The sequence below is a fragment of the Pholis gunnellus genome, assembly GCF_910591455.1.
Source record: "Pholis gunnellus genome assembly, chromosome: 2".
NCBI classification, from domain to species: Eukaryota; Metazoa; Chordata; class Actinopteri; order Perciformes; family Pholidae; genus Pholis; species Pholis gunnellus.
Window position 1 is genome coordinate 15,827,515 of NC_136536.1, and position 17,125 is coordinate 15,844,639.

Sequence of the window (17,125 nt, forward strand, 5' to 3'; positions counted from 1 at the left end):
GCGACAGTCTTCAAAGTTCTGTTACTGCAGTGCAGATATTATCATCGAAACAAACAAATTAAATATGTATGGGTAGTCCCTCAATTTACTTAATGGAAGACAGTGGATATGTTTCATTTCCTATATTACAGTTGGAGAACACGAACCACCTTCACTACAGCCACCGTAACGCACTACAAAGGCAGACTGATAATAATGCGCTGCACTGTCGTAGGTTGGTCACTTTTTAATAGAAACCCAGTGAGGGCTTAGGTATTACACAATCTCTACAGTTGACGCAACTGAAGGCAACAGTGGCGCCTCACATCCCAAAACACTGACTGATCTGAACAATTTAAAGGGGCCGAGGGGGGCTTTCCTTTAATATTCAGAGAAAGACTCAAAATACAAGGTTGTATTCTCTCAATATGCATTTGATGAATTTGAACAGTATCATTTCAATGCATTCCTTTATGTGAACCAGTTTATACATAAGATTAAAGGATGCCATCTAGTGCCTGAGTACTGAAACTGCACTTGGACCTCACTGTTGCTACAACGCTGTTCACACCAGAGCCTACAAGGACACTTAAAGGGTTACCCATCAGCAGCGAGCCCCAGCCGAAACACACCGCACATTAACCTGGACTTGGTTGGAAAGTGATGCTGCAATTGGTAAAGATTAGCTCAAAAACACAGGTTTAGCGGATCGAAACCTTGAACAGATCGTTACTTCCAAACTATTTATCTGCGGTCCTGAAGCCAGAGTGAAACAAGCACAGAATCATTTTTCAAATATTGCTTTTTAAGTGCAACACATTTGAAAGATATCGCAAGTAGAAAACCAGAATTAAAAAAACTAAAAACTCAAATGTAGTCCTGTGTTTAGTGGTAATGCAAATAAAGCATATGCCTGAGTGACCCAGTCAGTGGATGAATGCACACAGAACTCAAAACAACCATTCTATGTTACCAATTTATTACAGTACTTAAAAAAAATAAATCACAGATTCATTGCTCAGATATTTCTCAACAGACTCCACGTGGACTTACGCTTGCACCTGGAACTGAAGGGGTCCGACCACGTAATGACTCGGCCTACAGGCTTACTACGATACAAGCCTTCTACAATACTGAAGGTTCATAATGGCAGAATGAATTCACATCTCAGTGACATTTTTTGCTTTGCAAAAACTCCAATACCAGACTTAATTTCTTTTTTTTTAACACAGTTATAATTGTTGGTCAAAGCGGAGAACATTTATGTTAATCTTATAGAATGTTGGTGAATTATTGACACGTGAGGTTTCTTCTAGGCCACTATGTGCCTGGTACACTTAGATTCAGAGCAAGTCTTCTTTTTTCCTACCAACAACAAATATCAGGCACTATAGGGTTTTTTTTGTGTAGAGGACACATTAGTACTGTGAATATGCAGTCACGACAGTTGGCGACTGCGCGTGTTTTCCTATGAGCACAAACTGATATCAAAACATGACAAAGAAAAGTACATCAATGTACTACGTGGTAAGGTAATGCATTACATAAGGTGTAGATGCAGTGAATCCGACAGACAGTACACAGTTTCAGATTGAGGTCAGGTTTGACGGCAATGCTCTCTCTCTCTCCACTCAGCCCAGTCCATTTAAATCGCTCTTCACCAAATGCTGATAAGACGAATACAGAGTAAAAATGAAAAAGTAAAATAAATAAAAACAACAAGAGTGTGTATGACTGGAAGGAAGGAAGGAAGGAAGGAAACATTGGAGCGAACTAACACTTCTCACTGTATAACTCAGCAAGTTCCCACCCACTGATGATTAATAAGTGCTCCCATCCATAACATCTCAAGGAGGCTACTCTCTTCAGTGGCGCTGAACTGTGTTGAGGAGGTGAAGAAGCCTTAGAACAAGGTCTGTGGTCTGAGGGCCAGGTAGAGGACGAACACGGTCTGCTGTTGCTGGTCATGCTTCATTGAGTACCTGTCAACGGTCAAGAAGACACTTAGTGAAAAGGAAGCAAATACGTGTTAACAGTTTAAAAAAAAAAACTGCGCCGATATATGAAAATGATTTTTAACGACGTTTACCTTCTTTGCAAACTCAGGCAGGACGAACGATGCTTTGTGAATTTCAGGGTTGTAATATTTAAGGTTCATATTTTCCATTTCTTCTTTTGACAGCGATCTCATTGGCTCCACGAAATTTGTTTCCTAATTCAAAAGTGAAGAGGCACCTCGGTCATTCGATGGACATCACCACCAAGACAACAGCAGACGGCTTTATTTTGCTACAGAAGGGTTGTGTAATAAGGCAGTGGCCTTCATGGGCAATCAGACAACAATCAAGCAAGCGGTGGATGGCAGATGGAGAATGACCGACACACACTTACGGGATTTTTACTACAGAGCATGAATCCAATTTGGCCGCTGGGATAAGTTGGGATGGTGCTGTAGGCGTAGTCCACCACAGGGAATAGGGTCTTGCAGAAGGTTCGCATCTCCTTTATCAGCTCCAAATGGAGCCATTGACACTCTCCTGTGAAGTTGACACAAGAGCAGAAGAAAGGGCATATTCATTCATTTCCTGTCTGCCTTTTCTTTAAGCATTGTTCTATGTTGGAGGTAAGACTGTACGAATGGGGGAACATAACAGCTCCCGGTGAGTCAATGAAAGCCAAAACATTGGATGTAGCATAGTTATGACTTCTGCTGAAGTCAGCATTATTCTAAAATCACTCACCAGCTTTTAACACAAAAGTGAACTATAAAGCACAAGTATGAAAGTTACCCTGGGAACATAGAATTCCACCGTTTCTCAACGCCGTCTTCATCAGTTGATAGTAAGACTCCTTGAACAAACTCTCAGCGGGTCCTGCAACAAAATTCAGAAGTCAGACATTGGTCGCCTCCTATAACCGTTGGCAAAGAGAGGTGTCGCGACACTCCCAAAGTGGCACTCACCAACGGGGTCGGACGAATCGGTTATAATGATGTCGAAGGCATCCTGGTTCTTCTTCATGAATTCAAAGCCGTCTCCAATATGGAGGATGAGCTTGGGACTGTAAAACCCTTTGGCCATCCCCGGGAGGAACTTCTTGGATGCGTTAATGACTTCCTGCACAGAAGACGACGTCAATACTGATGTGATCAGGCGAAGCTCGGGTGCAATATGATGTATGAGAGAGAGAGAGAGAGAGAGAGAGAAGCCTGAATCCCTGTCTGTGTTGTTGCTCCTACCTCATCTATCTCACACAGAACTACCGACTCCACCAGTGGACTCTTCACCACTTCCCTCAGCACGCCGCCATCTCCGCCGCCAATAATCAGCACCTGTGAAAGTGGAAACCGGTTGACTGTCAAAACAAGGAACGTGACTCATCCCTGGCTGACGCCCTGACTGCAACGACTTTAAAATTGCCCAAAAATATATCAGAGGAATACCTTCTTGGGGCAAGGGTGACTGCACAGTGGAAGGTTTGCAATCATCTCTTGGTAGGCAAACTCGTCTCTCTCTGTGCACTGGATCACTCCATCCAGCACCAAGACATTCCCGTAGGTTTTACTGAAAAAGGAGATATTACAGCAAAGCATGAGAGTCACGTTGAAAAAGGTGAAGAGGAACTGACCAACTCATACACGTTTACATAACTTGAGCAAGATGCAGCAATAGTTATGTTAATGGTGTGTTGATATGCATATTATGGTGTACTTTTTCATTTTGGTGCGTTGGGAAGATTTTAATTTTTTTAACCTTCATGCCAATAAAGCCAAATTAAATAAAGAGATGTCTAGCGCGTGATTGCTGGCGTTCTTAAAAACAAATACAGAGATTGCTGCCGTGACTAGCCTGTCAGTATTGGATAGCGTTTCTCTCCATCGACTTAAAGAGTCATCCCACCACCTCGCTACCTAGCTAGTTTGTTTGTGAGATACAAATCGGTTCGGGGACAAAAGGAAACAACCCACAGGCAAGCTAAGCGGAAGAAACTTCTCAAAACCCACGAGCTTTCGGTTGCTCATTCACTGCTGGAGGGCGCTAACAGCTAGCACCGTTAGCCAAGTTTTGTAGCTAAAAGTACTCACCTCTTGAAAACCATAATGTCTTGAAAATCGGACTTCTTCTGGTAGAGGACCTCTTCCACCTGGAGGCTCATCGCTTGGCCCGGCCATAGCGCGCATGACTCCGTAAACCATCCATCCTTTATGTGTTCCATGACAGTTTTCTACGGCTATAAAATAACACTAACGTGTTTGAAAGTGTGGCAATGTGACCAAGTGACACTTGATCGTCGTGCGACTGAAATTGACGTCTCCGTAATGTAGCGAATGGGGCGCTGCTGACGTCAGTTACATGCCGTCGTGTGAGCCAATGGGGTGCCGGGATGAACCGGTTTGCGTAAAGTTTGTTTGACTTCACACCACCAGCAACGCCCATAGGCTGCAGCCCACGTGAAGTGGAGCCACTGCGCCTGCGCGTACTAGAAAACAAGGGAGGATGAACGTTCGTTTGTTGTATTTTCACGTATGGCCTCCTTCAAAGTTATTAATACTTTATTAACAAAAAAACATACACTCTCCAAGCCTAAAAGTGGCCGTCTGGGGCATGGCTTACTTGGTTTGACTGTATAACAGCATATTGTACAACCATAAAGCTTCTCCTTCTTCTGCCCAGCACAAATACAGCGTTCAGATTAGTTTTTAAATGCTACTGTACAATGTGATAGATGAAATCGTGTGCAAAAATTACAAAAACATTAGTGAATTTGTGTGAAAGAAACATGTAAATCCAAATAATATGAATTCACTACTACTACTGTTTTGATGAGTGTGTCTGGTATTTAAGTTGTGCAGATATCATTGTAGTTCATGAATGCATTGTTTAGTTTTATGTTGTAAATATTGTGTTTTGTCTTAAAACACCTAAGGACCATGTTGTAAATAAGTGTTTAACTTTAACATGTTATTCCTTGTAATTTTGAATGTCTGATTTCACATCATACATTGTCGTTAATGTTGAAGTCTCTGTGAGAGCTATGGCTTTCTTTTACATAGTTATGTATTGTCATATTCACTGCACAAACAGTATGTATATGGAGTGTATATTTTGCAGTGTCATGTATTGTGTCCAAATCTACATGATCTACTGTGGAAAGTGGAATAAATCATATGCAAACAGCTCCCCTTGCTATTTGGTGAGCCATTTGAGTCACTGCGACCACCACAGCTGATGTAAGTTTAAACATGTTTAGGTTTCTTTAATTAACTGTATGCTTGCACTCCAATATATTATTGCTTACATTGATTTCCTGTGCTCCAGCTACAGTCCCTTACCTCGCACTCTTGTTGCTTCTGTGTGCTCGTGTAACATCTGCTCTCAAATTTCTCCTCTGCTTTTGGATTCTTTTTGTGAAATAACCCTGTCAAAATTCTCCAACCAATTTAATGCCAGGTGTAGTGTTGAACCCCAAAAAATGATCTGCCTCCTTGCAGGTGCGTTTTGCTTTGCTGAAAGTCCTCTATTTTCAGTCTCGGTGTTTCCCTCGATCACACCGACAGGAGGGCGATGTAGCTATTATAGGAAAAGAAAAAAGCAAGAGATAAAAAAAGCTAAAGAGTACCCGCTAGTCAGGGCAGCTGTAGTGAGCCGAACGCACTGGCAACAAGACGGGGATCATTTCATTGGTCAACACTATAACTGGCAGTCTATGCCCCATATGTGTTCATTCATGAACATGGCACAAAAGAATAACAAGATGAACTTTACAATACTTCTGGAGACATAACGGAAAATCTATACTTTTTAACACCGTCAGCAGCGGAACCAGAGACCTGCTAAAGCCAAGGATTAGGACAAATGTTAAGTGCTGCTAATGCCGTGTCACTGGAGGGGCGTACTATCACAGAAATAAAGAAGGAATGGTTCCATATCAAAACGGCTCAAGAAAAAAAAAATAACGTCACAGGCATCACAAGAGGATGCTCTCCTGTACAGCCACTTGCATAAACCTGCATGTAGAGAAACATTCATCCGTCTCTGCTGTGTGTAGCCACGAAGCAGCTGCTTACACTGACCGTATTTTATACAGAGACAAATTAACCTTCAATTAGTGCAGAATTTTAGTCATTTTCCAGCTTGAGGTTCATATTGATGATGTAGCTTTGTACAATTGCATCAATAGACAATTTTGAATTATATTATAATTCCAAGTGCAAAGTCAAACAGCATAATGTCAACATAACGATGAAGAGTAATTTATTAAGGATTTTCAAATGCAAAATTGTTATGAAATATACATTGTATTAGTGAATTTTATATATTTGTTTTGTAGAATAGACTAATTGCACACGAGTCTTACGACAGGTCTGGACCACATTGTAAATGGGGCTCCTACCTCAGAGAAAATTTAAAATACGTGAAAATTGGTGAAGGATACAAGTTCTCCTAAATCCCTCGCACAAGCCACTTAAGAATGACTGTGGTTGAAGGAGTGGCTCTTGCATGAGGCTCAATATGTGTGCAAACATATAGTTTGGGGAGAAGCAGAGCAAATCAAAGCGCATGCATTGAGTGAAATCAATAGCTCACGCTCTCAAATTGAAAAACCACGCTCTTGAATAAAGATAAGGAAAAAAACGCTCCATATAATACCTCGTGATACTGCCCCACCAAAACAAAAGGCTTTTTTTGTTTGAATGAAAAAAAACGTAGACAAGAACTTTTTTGTCTAAAATCATCTTTATAAAGAGGTCTGTGCTTCCACATATTTACAGGGTAAGCTGTTCCACAGATGGAAGAAAATAGACTTTGAAATTCATTAAATATTGAAATACTGAATTTCACTCGCAAGAAGGAACAAAAATGGGAACATTGTTTCTGCAGGATGGAGAAAACACTTTTTAAAATGAGACAAAAAATAGCCTGAATGTGAATTTATCTTTTGGGCCAGTTTTGCCGGAATCCTCTGCAGAGAAGAAAAAAGACAGACAGGTTAACAATAACAAACTGAGATGTTTGAACTTGCAGAGGCAAAGAAGCTAATGCACATTGTACATAATTACCTATCGGATTTTCCAGCCATGTAGGACATACTTCGGCTTCCAGCTCCAGAACTGGATTTTTGTCCTTTGGGATTTTTCTATTGGATGAAAGATTTAAATTGGTCACGCACTATTAAAATACATATTGTTTAATGAACAAAATGCATTAATAAACTAAATACCCTTTTCTTGAAATCGTGGGCTTGCCGATTTGGATCGAACTGCGTGTTGTCCTTTGGTTTGTTACCTGTAATAACAAAGCAGGTGCACTGAGTTGAACTCATTTTTTGACAATACAATATTGTACAACAGCGAACTGAATGTAAAGAGAGTAGCGACATGAAGCATACCAGCAAAGACTTTGAGTTTTGACTGACTGTAGTCAAAGGGACTGAAGCCGTCATGGGGAGGCGGGGCCTTCTTCTCGGGCTTCTCTTCAGATTTCATCAGCTTCTTACTCGGTTTGGGAGTTGACTCTCCAATCTCACTGGCAACCCTCTCTCTTTTCTTTACGCCGTCTTTTGCAGAATCCTGGTGAAATTGGTCGGCAGCATTACATGCTGTGCAATACTTAGAATATGCATTCAAATAAATGTAATCTTAAATGTATGGATTTAGTTAAACTAACAAGATAATGACCACTGTTGGATAACTGTTCCCAGCTATAGGACAAGTAGCATGCGGTGGATGTTTTGTTATACCAGTAAAAACAAACAGCCATCTCTTTTTAATTATTTTTGATGTTTTAATATTCAGGGTTTTATCTATTTATGGTGCACCATTACATTGCATATCATCCATAACTGGAATCTTAAAGGGAATAAGAAAGATTGATATTAACTGACATCTTTTCCCAAAAAGTGTTTTCTTTTGCAGCATACTTGGCACACATATGTTTTTGTACCCTACATAACAAATGTCATACTGTACAGGCCTCTGCTTGAAAGAATGGTATTGCAGTGACCTACTGAAGTCAACATTATATTGACTCAGTGATGAAACAGTCTGTCGTTGAAAACCCAGCTTTTGCTGCCATCTAACGGTGGACTTCATGCTCTGCAGCATCAGTGTTCTATCTGTTAAAGGACACTGTGTGGACATGCAGGCAGAGAAAACATTTAACATATTAACCTACAGGAACCAGTGCAACAACACTCCAGCCAAAGAAGAAGTGCAACCGATCTCTGTAATGTACCAACTAGCTATAATAAGGGTGCAGCTTCATGACAATATCTTAGAATCTACCATTAATCTTTACCATTGTTTAGTTACGTCTTTTTTTATGGTTGGACATCAAACTTGTGAGTCTTCACAAATCACGCGTTCTCCTTGGGATGATTTCTGATCTATTTATCCAACATGCTTTTTTTTTTAATTTTAATTTGATGCAACTGTTCATGAACATGACTCAGACAAAAGAGAAAACCAGTGATGTTCGAACCCAATATCAGTGCAGTAGAAGCGTTTGGAAACTTTTCTTTCAAACTGAAATTAGACAAGAAACCTTCACTGCCAAAGTATGGGCGGAAACAGAGTTAGCCGTCTGAGCCAATATTTGCCCGCAGTTGGCAGTTTGAGGAGTGTTACTTTCAAGTTCTGCTGCCAACACTTTGGACTATAATGCATGCCGCCATGTTTATTTGAAGCCTCCATTTCAGCTTAAAACAAACTTCACTTAATCCATCATCACACAATGGATTGCTGTGGTGCATGCTATTACTGTGTGCACTAGTGACTGATGGCTCAAAGCACACACACAGTGAAAGGCAGAGGGGAAGCGGTTCCACCACCAGGGTCAGAGTGGAGACATTTCTTTCTGGTTCTCCAGCACCGACAACTGAAGATGAAGACCTTTGTCTAACTGAGCATTTCAAAAACGGAGAAGAAACACCATATGGTGGCGAGAGCACGTAACCGAGCAGGAGGGTGCATAGCAATAGCCCAGACAGAGCTAACAGGAAGTGGGCTTTTGGGCAGAAATAAGCTGTTGTTGTTCCCCAAGGAGAGAAGAAAAGTGTTTTATAAGTGGGGGGGGGGCATGTCTCTAATGCTGCAATCCCACGCTGTGCATTCTTTCTCCCCGGGCACGTCATGTGACAGATATAAATAAGGCCACTGACATGCCTGAGCTGCAGACTGGCAGCAGTGGTTCACTCGCTTGTGAGTCACCATATTGCTGCGAAGAAATACCAGCCACGTCTTCAGAAAACGGGGGGCCATTGCAGAGGGTTGAACTGCCGATCACAGCACTATCTTTAATATGCCATGCCAGGCTCCAGGGTGAATATAACACTCTGTGTTTTTCATGGCTATGTACCCTCCCAACGGGGACATCAACGGTGAAGTTGACAAAAGCCTGTCTGACGTAGCATAGAGGGAATGGACGGACAAGAGAGCAAATGACTCACCGCTGCTTGCTGGCGAACCGTGGCGACGTTCTGGAGAGACTCCTGGTAGCTCTGCTTCGCCTCGTTTCTGTCTTCTGTGGAAATCAACAATAAAAAAATGAAATACAATGAGGGACATTACTCAGAAAAATGGTAAATTTAAGAGCAAGTTGGACTTCATTACCTTTCGCTTTCTTTATACGTTCCTTTGCTTCTTCCTTGGCTTTCTTCTTGGCCTCTTTCTTGGCCTCCAACTCCTTCTGTTGATGTTCAATGCTCTGCAGTTTCCATCTTTTACTAATCTGTAAACGTGGGATGGTTGGTTATTGTATTTTAACGAAATAAATAAAACCATTTAAAAAGCCAGCCTAAAAGTGGCGGCCTGGGCATGGCTTACCTGGCTATGTTTGCCTGTATAACAGCATATTGTACAACCATCAAGCTTCTCCTTTTTTTGCCCAAGCACAAATACAGCTTTCAGATTAGTGTCTGAAGGCTACTGTAAAATGTGATAGTCAGCAATTTGAGTCACAGCTGATGTAAGTACCTCAAATATTTTCGAAGACGGGTCAAACTTGGCATTCTTGCTGATGTGCACATCAGTGGAGGGCAAGTACTGAAATTACAAGGAAGATAGTTGAATGCTGCGTGTCTGGTTAAATAAGATGCAATGCGAACAATACTGAGGGTTAAATCATAGCTTACCATTCTGAAAGGGTTTTCAAAAGACTCAATGATACGTCTGGCTTTCATTTGAGCCACAGAAGAAGACTCTTGGTCATTCTGTGTTTCCAGCTCCTTCAAAAAGAACGCAGAGTTCTCCCATTACGTATAACAGCTGCATGTAAATTGACCTGAATTAAGTGAACTAGAAGTTGATCTCTACCTCAAACTGTGTGATTGTAGCCGTCGCCACGAGACCACTTATTTTCTCTTCACCAACATCCATTTTGTCCTCATCCTCTGAGAAGAGCATCCCTTGTTTGACAGGCATTTCTGAAATTAGATGCATTTTTTTTTTTTTTTTTTAGGCCTAAAATATTAAAAATCACAAATATAATGCAGAACATGTGTGAGCATCACGCGTACCATGAGGAGAACAGTGGTGAAGGTCGCTCTCAGAGACCTTGGATGTATCATGAGGACCAAACAACGTGACCTCTGGCTGGAAAATTATACAAGAATCACATGAATTTTATGCCAGTCATGGTTCCTTCAAAACACAGAATGCAAAAACTAAAAATTCCACCTGGATTTATCCGTTTTTAAACCAACCTTTTTCAAGGGTGCGAGTCCTTTCGTCTTTTGAGCTCCAAGCTCAGCCTGTGTGAAGTTTAGAAAACATTGCAATGTTTGATTGAATTAGCTATTGACAATCATTGACAAGTGACTTAACATTGAATTTACACCACAACAAACACTGCTGCCACCCCTCATCTTTTCTTACCTTAAGGAGAGGCATTTCTCTGGCTTGCTGCACCAACAAATGGAGCTCATTGACATGCTGCCTCACCAGTGGGGGTACAGGGTTACAGCAGGCAATGATGCCCTGAGGCTCCCTGAGCCGATACAGACAAAATACTGTGTTGGAGGTTATGAATAATGACACTTAACTCACCTGTTCTAACGTGAGACAACAGCACTACAAATGATTCACAATTTAAAGTGGGAAACCTGTTGAACTCACCTGGGCAGCTCCTCAGAGATCTTGATCATCATATGAGTGGGCAGGGTGAATCTACAACACACAAACAACTCCATGTTAAGACAGATGTAGAAGGACTGAATGATTGGAAAAGCAGGGAGATTGTCACAAACATGTGGATGGCAAGAATCTGTCTGGGCACCAACTATAAATAGGCAAACGGCTCTAGAGGATTTCCAGAACAGCAAGTTCATCCATTTCCAAACAGCCTACCCGGTGCTTTCATCTTCCTGCCTGGCCAGCTTGTCCCTCCAGGCAAACAGCAGTCTGAAGGCAGTGAGCTGCTGGGTGTTGAAGGACCGCTTCTGCTTCCTCTGCAGCTCCAAATATGACTCCTCTGTGTATATAGGCTTTATGTATTTCTGTACAGAGGGAAGGCACATGGTGAATCATGACAAATGTCAGAAAATGCAGGTGATTGTGGCGTAGGAATAAATAAAATACGACGGCAATAGAGAAACCATGCCACTTTTAGACAGAGCTCATCAAGGTTCTTTTACTTCACGACTAAATTGTAACGACAACGTAAATGAAAAGAAAATTGGAATGAAATCTCTAATCATTATGCTCTGCTGAGTGAACATTAAACAAAACAGTTGGCTCCTCTCTCGCCGACAAGGGATGCCAATTTAGATCATCATGAACACTCTGGTGCCAAATCTAGCAGAAGGCCTCAGTAGTATATAAAAAGTCAGGTACTAAAGATTCTCTCTGTCTGATAACCAACATCGATATATGAAAGCAGTAACACCTTCTCAGTCTAGATTACTAGACGCATGGGTCACGGTATGCTTACTTCTGATCGGAATTTTTCCAGCGAGGAGAAACATCCCTCAGCAAAGTCCATTACAGAATCATGAAAGAGTCTCAGAAACGTACGACTAAAACAAAGAATAAATAAAAATAAAACGGAGTTTTGTAATTCTTGTTCAAATCAACACTGCCCTTGCATAGAGTATAGTGGAGTAGGAGTATAGAAGAGGATTTTTAAAAGAGAACGTTGCCACTTGTTGTAAATCATGTTCTAGCTGGGCATCAGTAGCTTGCCCGCAATGCATCCTGTCACAGCGGAAATCAGCTTTCTCTGTCAATAGAGCGGGCACTGATTGATTTATTGCTTCAACGCACTATATTAACCACCAGCACTGATTGGACATCCACATTAAAAAAAGGTGCTTTAATCCTAATGCTGTATGAAGTGAGATCTGTGCTCACCTTCAGAGAAATGTCTTTGCTCTTGTTCCAGACGCTCTGCAGCAGGCCCGGCTGCCCGAAGTTAAATTCCAACAGCTGCGCCCTCACGCGGTCGTAGATGTAAGGGAGGTAGTGGGTGTCTGTCCGGGCATACTGCATCATCTCTTCTGGCAAGGGGCTACAAGGTCAAGTGATGGGACATGTTTTAGAAGTCAGTAATAATATCTCTTAGGAGTAATATTACAAACAATCTGAAATAAATGATGGATTTTCCTGTGACGAGATCAAAAGGAACTCAGTTAAACCTAAACAATAACTATAAAAATGAAGCATCAAGCGGCCTCGTCTTCTTCATACCGAATCCTCCAGTCAGCCAGCTGGTAGCGTTTGTCCGATTCCGCGTTGCAAAAGTGTTTGAGCAGATGGTCGAGGGAATGTTTGGCCAGGTTCAGAGCTCGGCTGGCCTGATGCGTGTCGAAAAGGTTGACGACATACAAGCCCAAGTCCCTCTGGAGCCACTCCATGTCAGAGTCGGCGCCGTGGAATATCTGAGAACAGGAGACAACGCACATTCAGCTGAAACCTCTCTGGAAAAGTACCAACTTATTTTGAGAAAAAAAAGAATTCACTGCTTAGATACAGATAATATTTGAACCAAAAACTGGGGGGGGAGACACACCATGTGCCATTTTTCCATCATTGGGACTATTTTCACAGATCTCTCTGCAGTTCAAGCCCACGCAACACACTTCTTCACAGGTATCCTACAGTGTGTGAGTCACAGTGGCTCCCACACACACACACACACGCACCATCTTTATCAAGCGTCGACGCTCTGAGACACCTCTAAGAAATTCAGGCTCAGAAGTTTTCAAGATTAAATCCTTACAAACTTAATTTTCCAACACTGTTGCAGAGTTTCTTCTCCAGGTAAAAGATTCAACGGCTCAGACGCAACCAGTTCATACGGTAGTCTGACGCATCTGTTATTTCAGTTCCCTTGAGGCCATTTTAAGGCCGTCTTAATTGGTGAGATTTGAACAGTCGATGGCAAAGCTGGACACAGCTTTACAACGCAGACCAATACTACAAGTGGAACAAGTGGTCTGACAACCAGACAGTTTTTCTTTGAATACCCTCAGTTTCAGTATCTAAACCACTCCTTTTGGAAATAAAACTAAAATATCTTATAAATAAGAAATATCTTAATATATCTATAGCTGTCCACTACATTGTAAAAACGCTGTGTGCACTAGGCTTGTACGCCGAGATTATAGTTCAACACAATATCGGTCACACACACACACACACACACACACACACACACACACACACACACACACAAACAGCAGTTTCCCATTTTGAAAATCTAATCAGACATGTAATCTCATCTTCCCTTTCAGACAATTCAAGTCACAGAACAGGAACATATCATTTGGGGAGCGGTTCCATTACCTTGACAATTGCCGGGTCAGTAAACGCCTCGTTGAGCACGTACAACTCGCTGCGGAGCTCAATGGTGTCGATGATGAAGTCCTCCTCTCTGGTGGAGATCTGCATCAGACAGGTGAGGCCGAGGAAACTCCTGTAGGAGTGGTGCTGCGACGGGGAACAGAGTGTTAATAACACACTCATGCAAAAGAACCGACAGGCTTTGTAATCAATATCAACCACAGAATTTAATCAATGCCTTCCTGACGCAAAATACGAGCATTATAACCCTCACAAAGGCTCAATCTGTTGCTCGGATCCCATTACATTTTACAAACATACATGATACCAACAACTTTTTCTAATCCCGTACCTCAAGGTCCACTGCAAATTCAGACACTTTGCAAAGCTTCTCATTCAGATCCACCAGATCCTCCAGTGTGTCAACGAAGGAGCACTTGGTCTCAGCTATTGGCTTGAACATCTAAAATATAATCCACAAACGACAGATTTAGTAGAAGCCTAACCAACAATGAGAGGATCACAGGACTGTAGGAGCACGATAACTAACCTGCGGTTCTGCCTTAGACAGAAGGCCTTCTGGGATTGTAAAATGATCCAGTTCATATTGGTATGGGTGTGCAAACCTACGTGGATCAGAATTACAAGTTAAGCTGGACAAAGATGAATAGGAAAAGATTGAATGTTATTATTACAAAAGAGACAAGTCTTACATGTCTTCAACATGTTCCTGAGTTCTCTGTTGGTGAATGAAGTCGGCCAGTGCAGCCGGGACATCAAGGTCCTCGGGTCTCTGTTTACGGATTTGTTTGTTGGTGAAATCTACGACGGAAGAGCGAGAGAACAGATATGTTACCAATGTTCATGAGTTTATAGAAAGAAAAAAAAAAAGATGTGAGGAAGAGGCTTTAACTTACAAGAAGGAAGAGGCTTTATTGCATTGGGCTTGATGAAGATCTTGGGAATAAATGGCGTGTTGCTGTTGTCCACTTTTTCCTTGAATTTCAGCTGAGGCCTCGTAACATTCTTAGCGTGGAGCAGTCGGAACGTCTCGGAACGACTTGAACCCTGATCAATAAAAGCACTGATTACCAAAAGGTGTATAGAGCCGGTATGAATATTCATCAAGTGTTCAAAATAACCGAGTCAGTGATTTAATGTCAGGACTGGCCCATAACGTTTAAACCTTAATGCATCCCAAAAATAAAAGCTGGCATCTGCACTATAAGAGCTGAGAGCTTAATTAGCCAACCATGCGATTCCAGCTGGAAACCACAATCTTGGGAGGCTGAAACCCGGCGGGCAGGATAGGCTGCTGGGTCCTGTTCACCCCATCAACTTCATCAAGCTTCATCCCCTGGAAAACAGATATGAGAGCTTAGTTGGTTTGAAAAGAGACTTGTTCCGTGAAGAAATTAGCAAAAACACCAAAGCTGCGGGCCATACCACTTGTTCGAGGATGACGTCGTTCGAGTCCACCACCAAGTCAAACCTCTCCTCCAGCCCCGTCAGCTTGTTCCGGTCGCTCAGGTGAGATCTGCAGCCGTGGTGGTGCATTGTCTGACTCATGCTGACACAGGGAAACGGGTTGAGAGAATTTATCGTGTTTGCATGTCTGAGGCTCGGACATAGAATAGCATAGAAACAGGATGTGATGTTATTGGTTTGACAAAGGTATTAAGGAAATGTTGAGTGGCGCAATCACAGACTGTTAATTGACAAAGAGAGTGATACGGCTCTTAAGATTTAATGTGGTGCTTTGTGTGATCTTTGTGGGGAGACTCAGTTTAACGGATCTGTCAATCAAAGCAACTAATTGATTAGTTGACATAATCGTTTGAGTGTTAGTTGACGAAGACTTTCTTTAGTCGAGGACAACCCTAGAGAGTGATGTTCCAGTATGTAGTCCGATAGTGTACAACACACTGGGGTGACATGACACCACACTAATCAACTACGACCACCATTTTCAAAAGGCAAGCCGCATCAAAACCACATATTCCTGAATTTTGTCAGATGCATGGGCTTTAAGTGAATGAGAGGAGCGGGTGCAAGTCTGACTGAGAATGAAGCAATACATTATACATATATTCACACTCACCAGTGCAAGAGCTTTTCCCCTTGACTTTCACAGAACTCCCGGAATCCCGGGAAGCTGCGATAGAAGTCATACTCATCTCCAGCTTGAGGCAAGCCGGCGGATGCTTTGGTGGCAGATAACACCGCACCCAATCCATACTGCAGAGAGACAGGCTGAGCTGTTAGACATCACTAATATAATCAAATATATATATATACAAATATAGGTCAGGGAAACACTGCAATGTCTGTAAAGTATTGCTTCTTTTGTGAAACGTCTAATATAAAGTTTTCACAACAAGGTTATTCCTAAACACTGAAACGTGGCAGTTAACGTTACATATTTAAATTTACATAAAAATGCAGTCTTTATATTTTACTTGAATTGACATGTGTTAATAACGCTTTTGATAATGACTTGTTTCAGCCATTTATTATAACCTTTTCAAATTTGGATATGTGTTAGCTTTTTAATAGCTTACTTATCACTTTAGCTAACGTTAGCTCAGTGGAACAGCTTTGACTATAGCCCTGAACTCACTTTATGAAACCATTAATAGACACAATAAAGAGATTAGTCGAATATGCTAATGACATTGCAGCTTTAGCGTTAAAGTTACATGAAAACATTCATCGTTACCTAGAAACAGGCATATCTTTAAAGCTAATTAACACACCAACGCAGCTCCACCCTCGTGCTGTCGACCACTACTTTTAATATAAAGATAAAAATCAAATCAAATCTTGCGTCAACAGATAGCTGTGCATATCTTCCACCAACACCTAACTTATAATGTGACTGCAGCTCGTAGCCAACAAGCACATCCACGTTGTCCACCTGAGTGCGAGGCTTCAACTCAAAAGCTGCGTCCAGCTTTTGGTTCGTTCACTTACACTAACAAAAGCAGCCACGTTTCTAAAACCGGGACACAGGTCGTCTTTTTCCTCCTCGTCGGTTGTTGAGTTTGAGTCTTGAAGGCCACTGTTTGTGGAATCACCACGCTTAGATGAATCCATCATCTTGTTTGGGGCTGTGTACATGTGAGCCACAGGAAGAAGCTCCTGCCATTAATGTTTTTTTCTTTTTCTGAGCTGCCAGGAAGGACGTTGAAATGGAGACAGCGCCCCCTAACAGCGCGGAGTGGACGTGCAGCGAAACGACGCACTATGTTTTCTACAATTTATTGAGAATTTAACAGAAATATTGCTGCATGATCACATGCAAAATGTGTGCGTTTGTGTCATGACATTTATAAAGCTTATTTCACATACCGGCAACATTTTAGGTTG

General features: G+C 41.8%; 1 protein-coding gene across 1 annotated transcript; it reads right to left on the bottom strand.

Annotated features, from left to right (window-relative positions):
• Window positions 1–943: 943 nt before the first annotated feature.
• srm (spermidine synthase) lies at window positions 944–16,876 on the bottom strand (the record flags this gene model as incomplete). Its single annotated transcript, XM_079176228.1, has 33 exons — window positions 944–1,961; window positions 2,069–2,191; window positions 2,371–2,516; window positions 2,769–2,852; window positions 2,942–3,095; window positions 3,218–3,310; window positions 3,422–3,542; window positions 4,064–4,203; window positions 4,332–4,458; window positions 7,040–7,116; window positions 7,201–7,265; window positions 7,369–7,549; window positions 9,427–9,500; window positions 9,590–9,707; window positions 9,953–10,021; window positions 10,111–10,203; window positions 10,292–10,401; window positions 10,495–10,570; window positions 10,681–10,728; window positions 10,853–10,964; window positions 11,093–11,143; window positions 11,324–11,472; window positions 12,326–12,482; window positions 12,662–12,852; window positions 13,760–13,903; window positions 14,109–14,219; window positions 14,307–14,382; window positions 14,470–14,578; window positions 14,674–14,824; window positions 15,009–15,113; window positions 15,203–15,326; window positions 15,858–15,994; window positions 16,730–16,876. 33 exons carry the CDS (start codon window positions 16,874–16,876, stop codon window positions 1,944–1,946), a joined length of 3,681 nt encoding a protein of 1,226 aa, XP_079032354.1. The 3' UTR covers window positions 944–1,943.
• Between the last annotated feature and the right edge of the window lie 249 nt (window positions 16,877–17,125).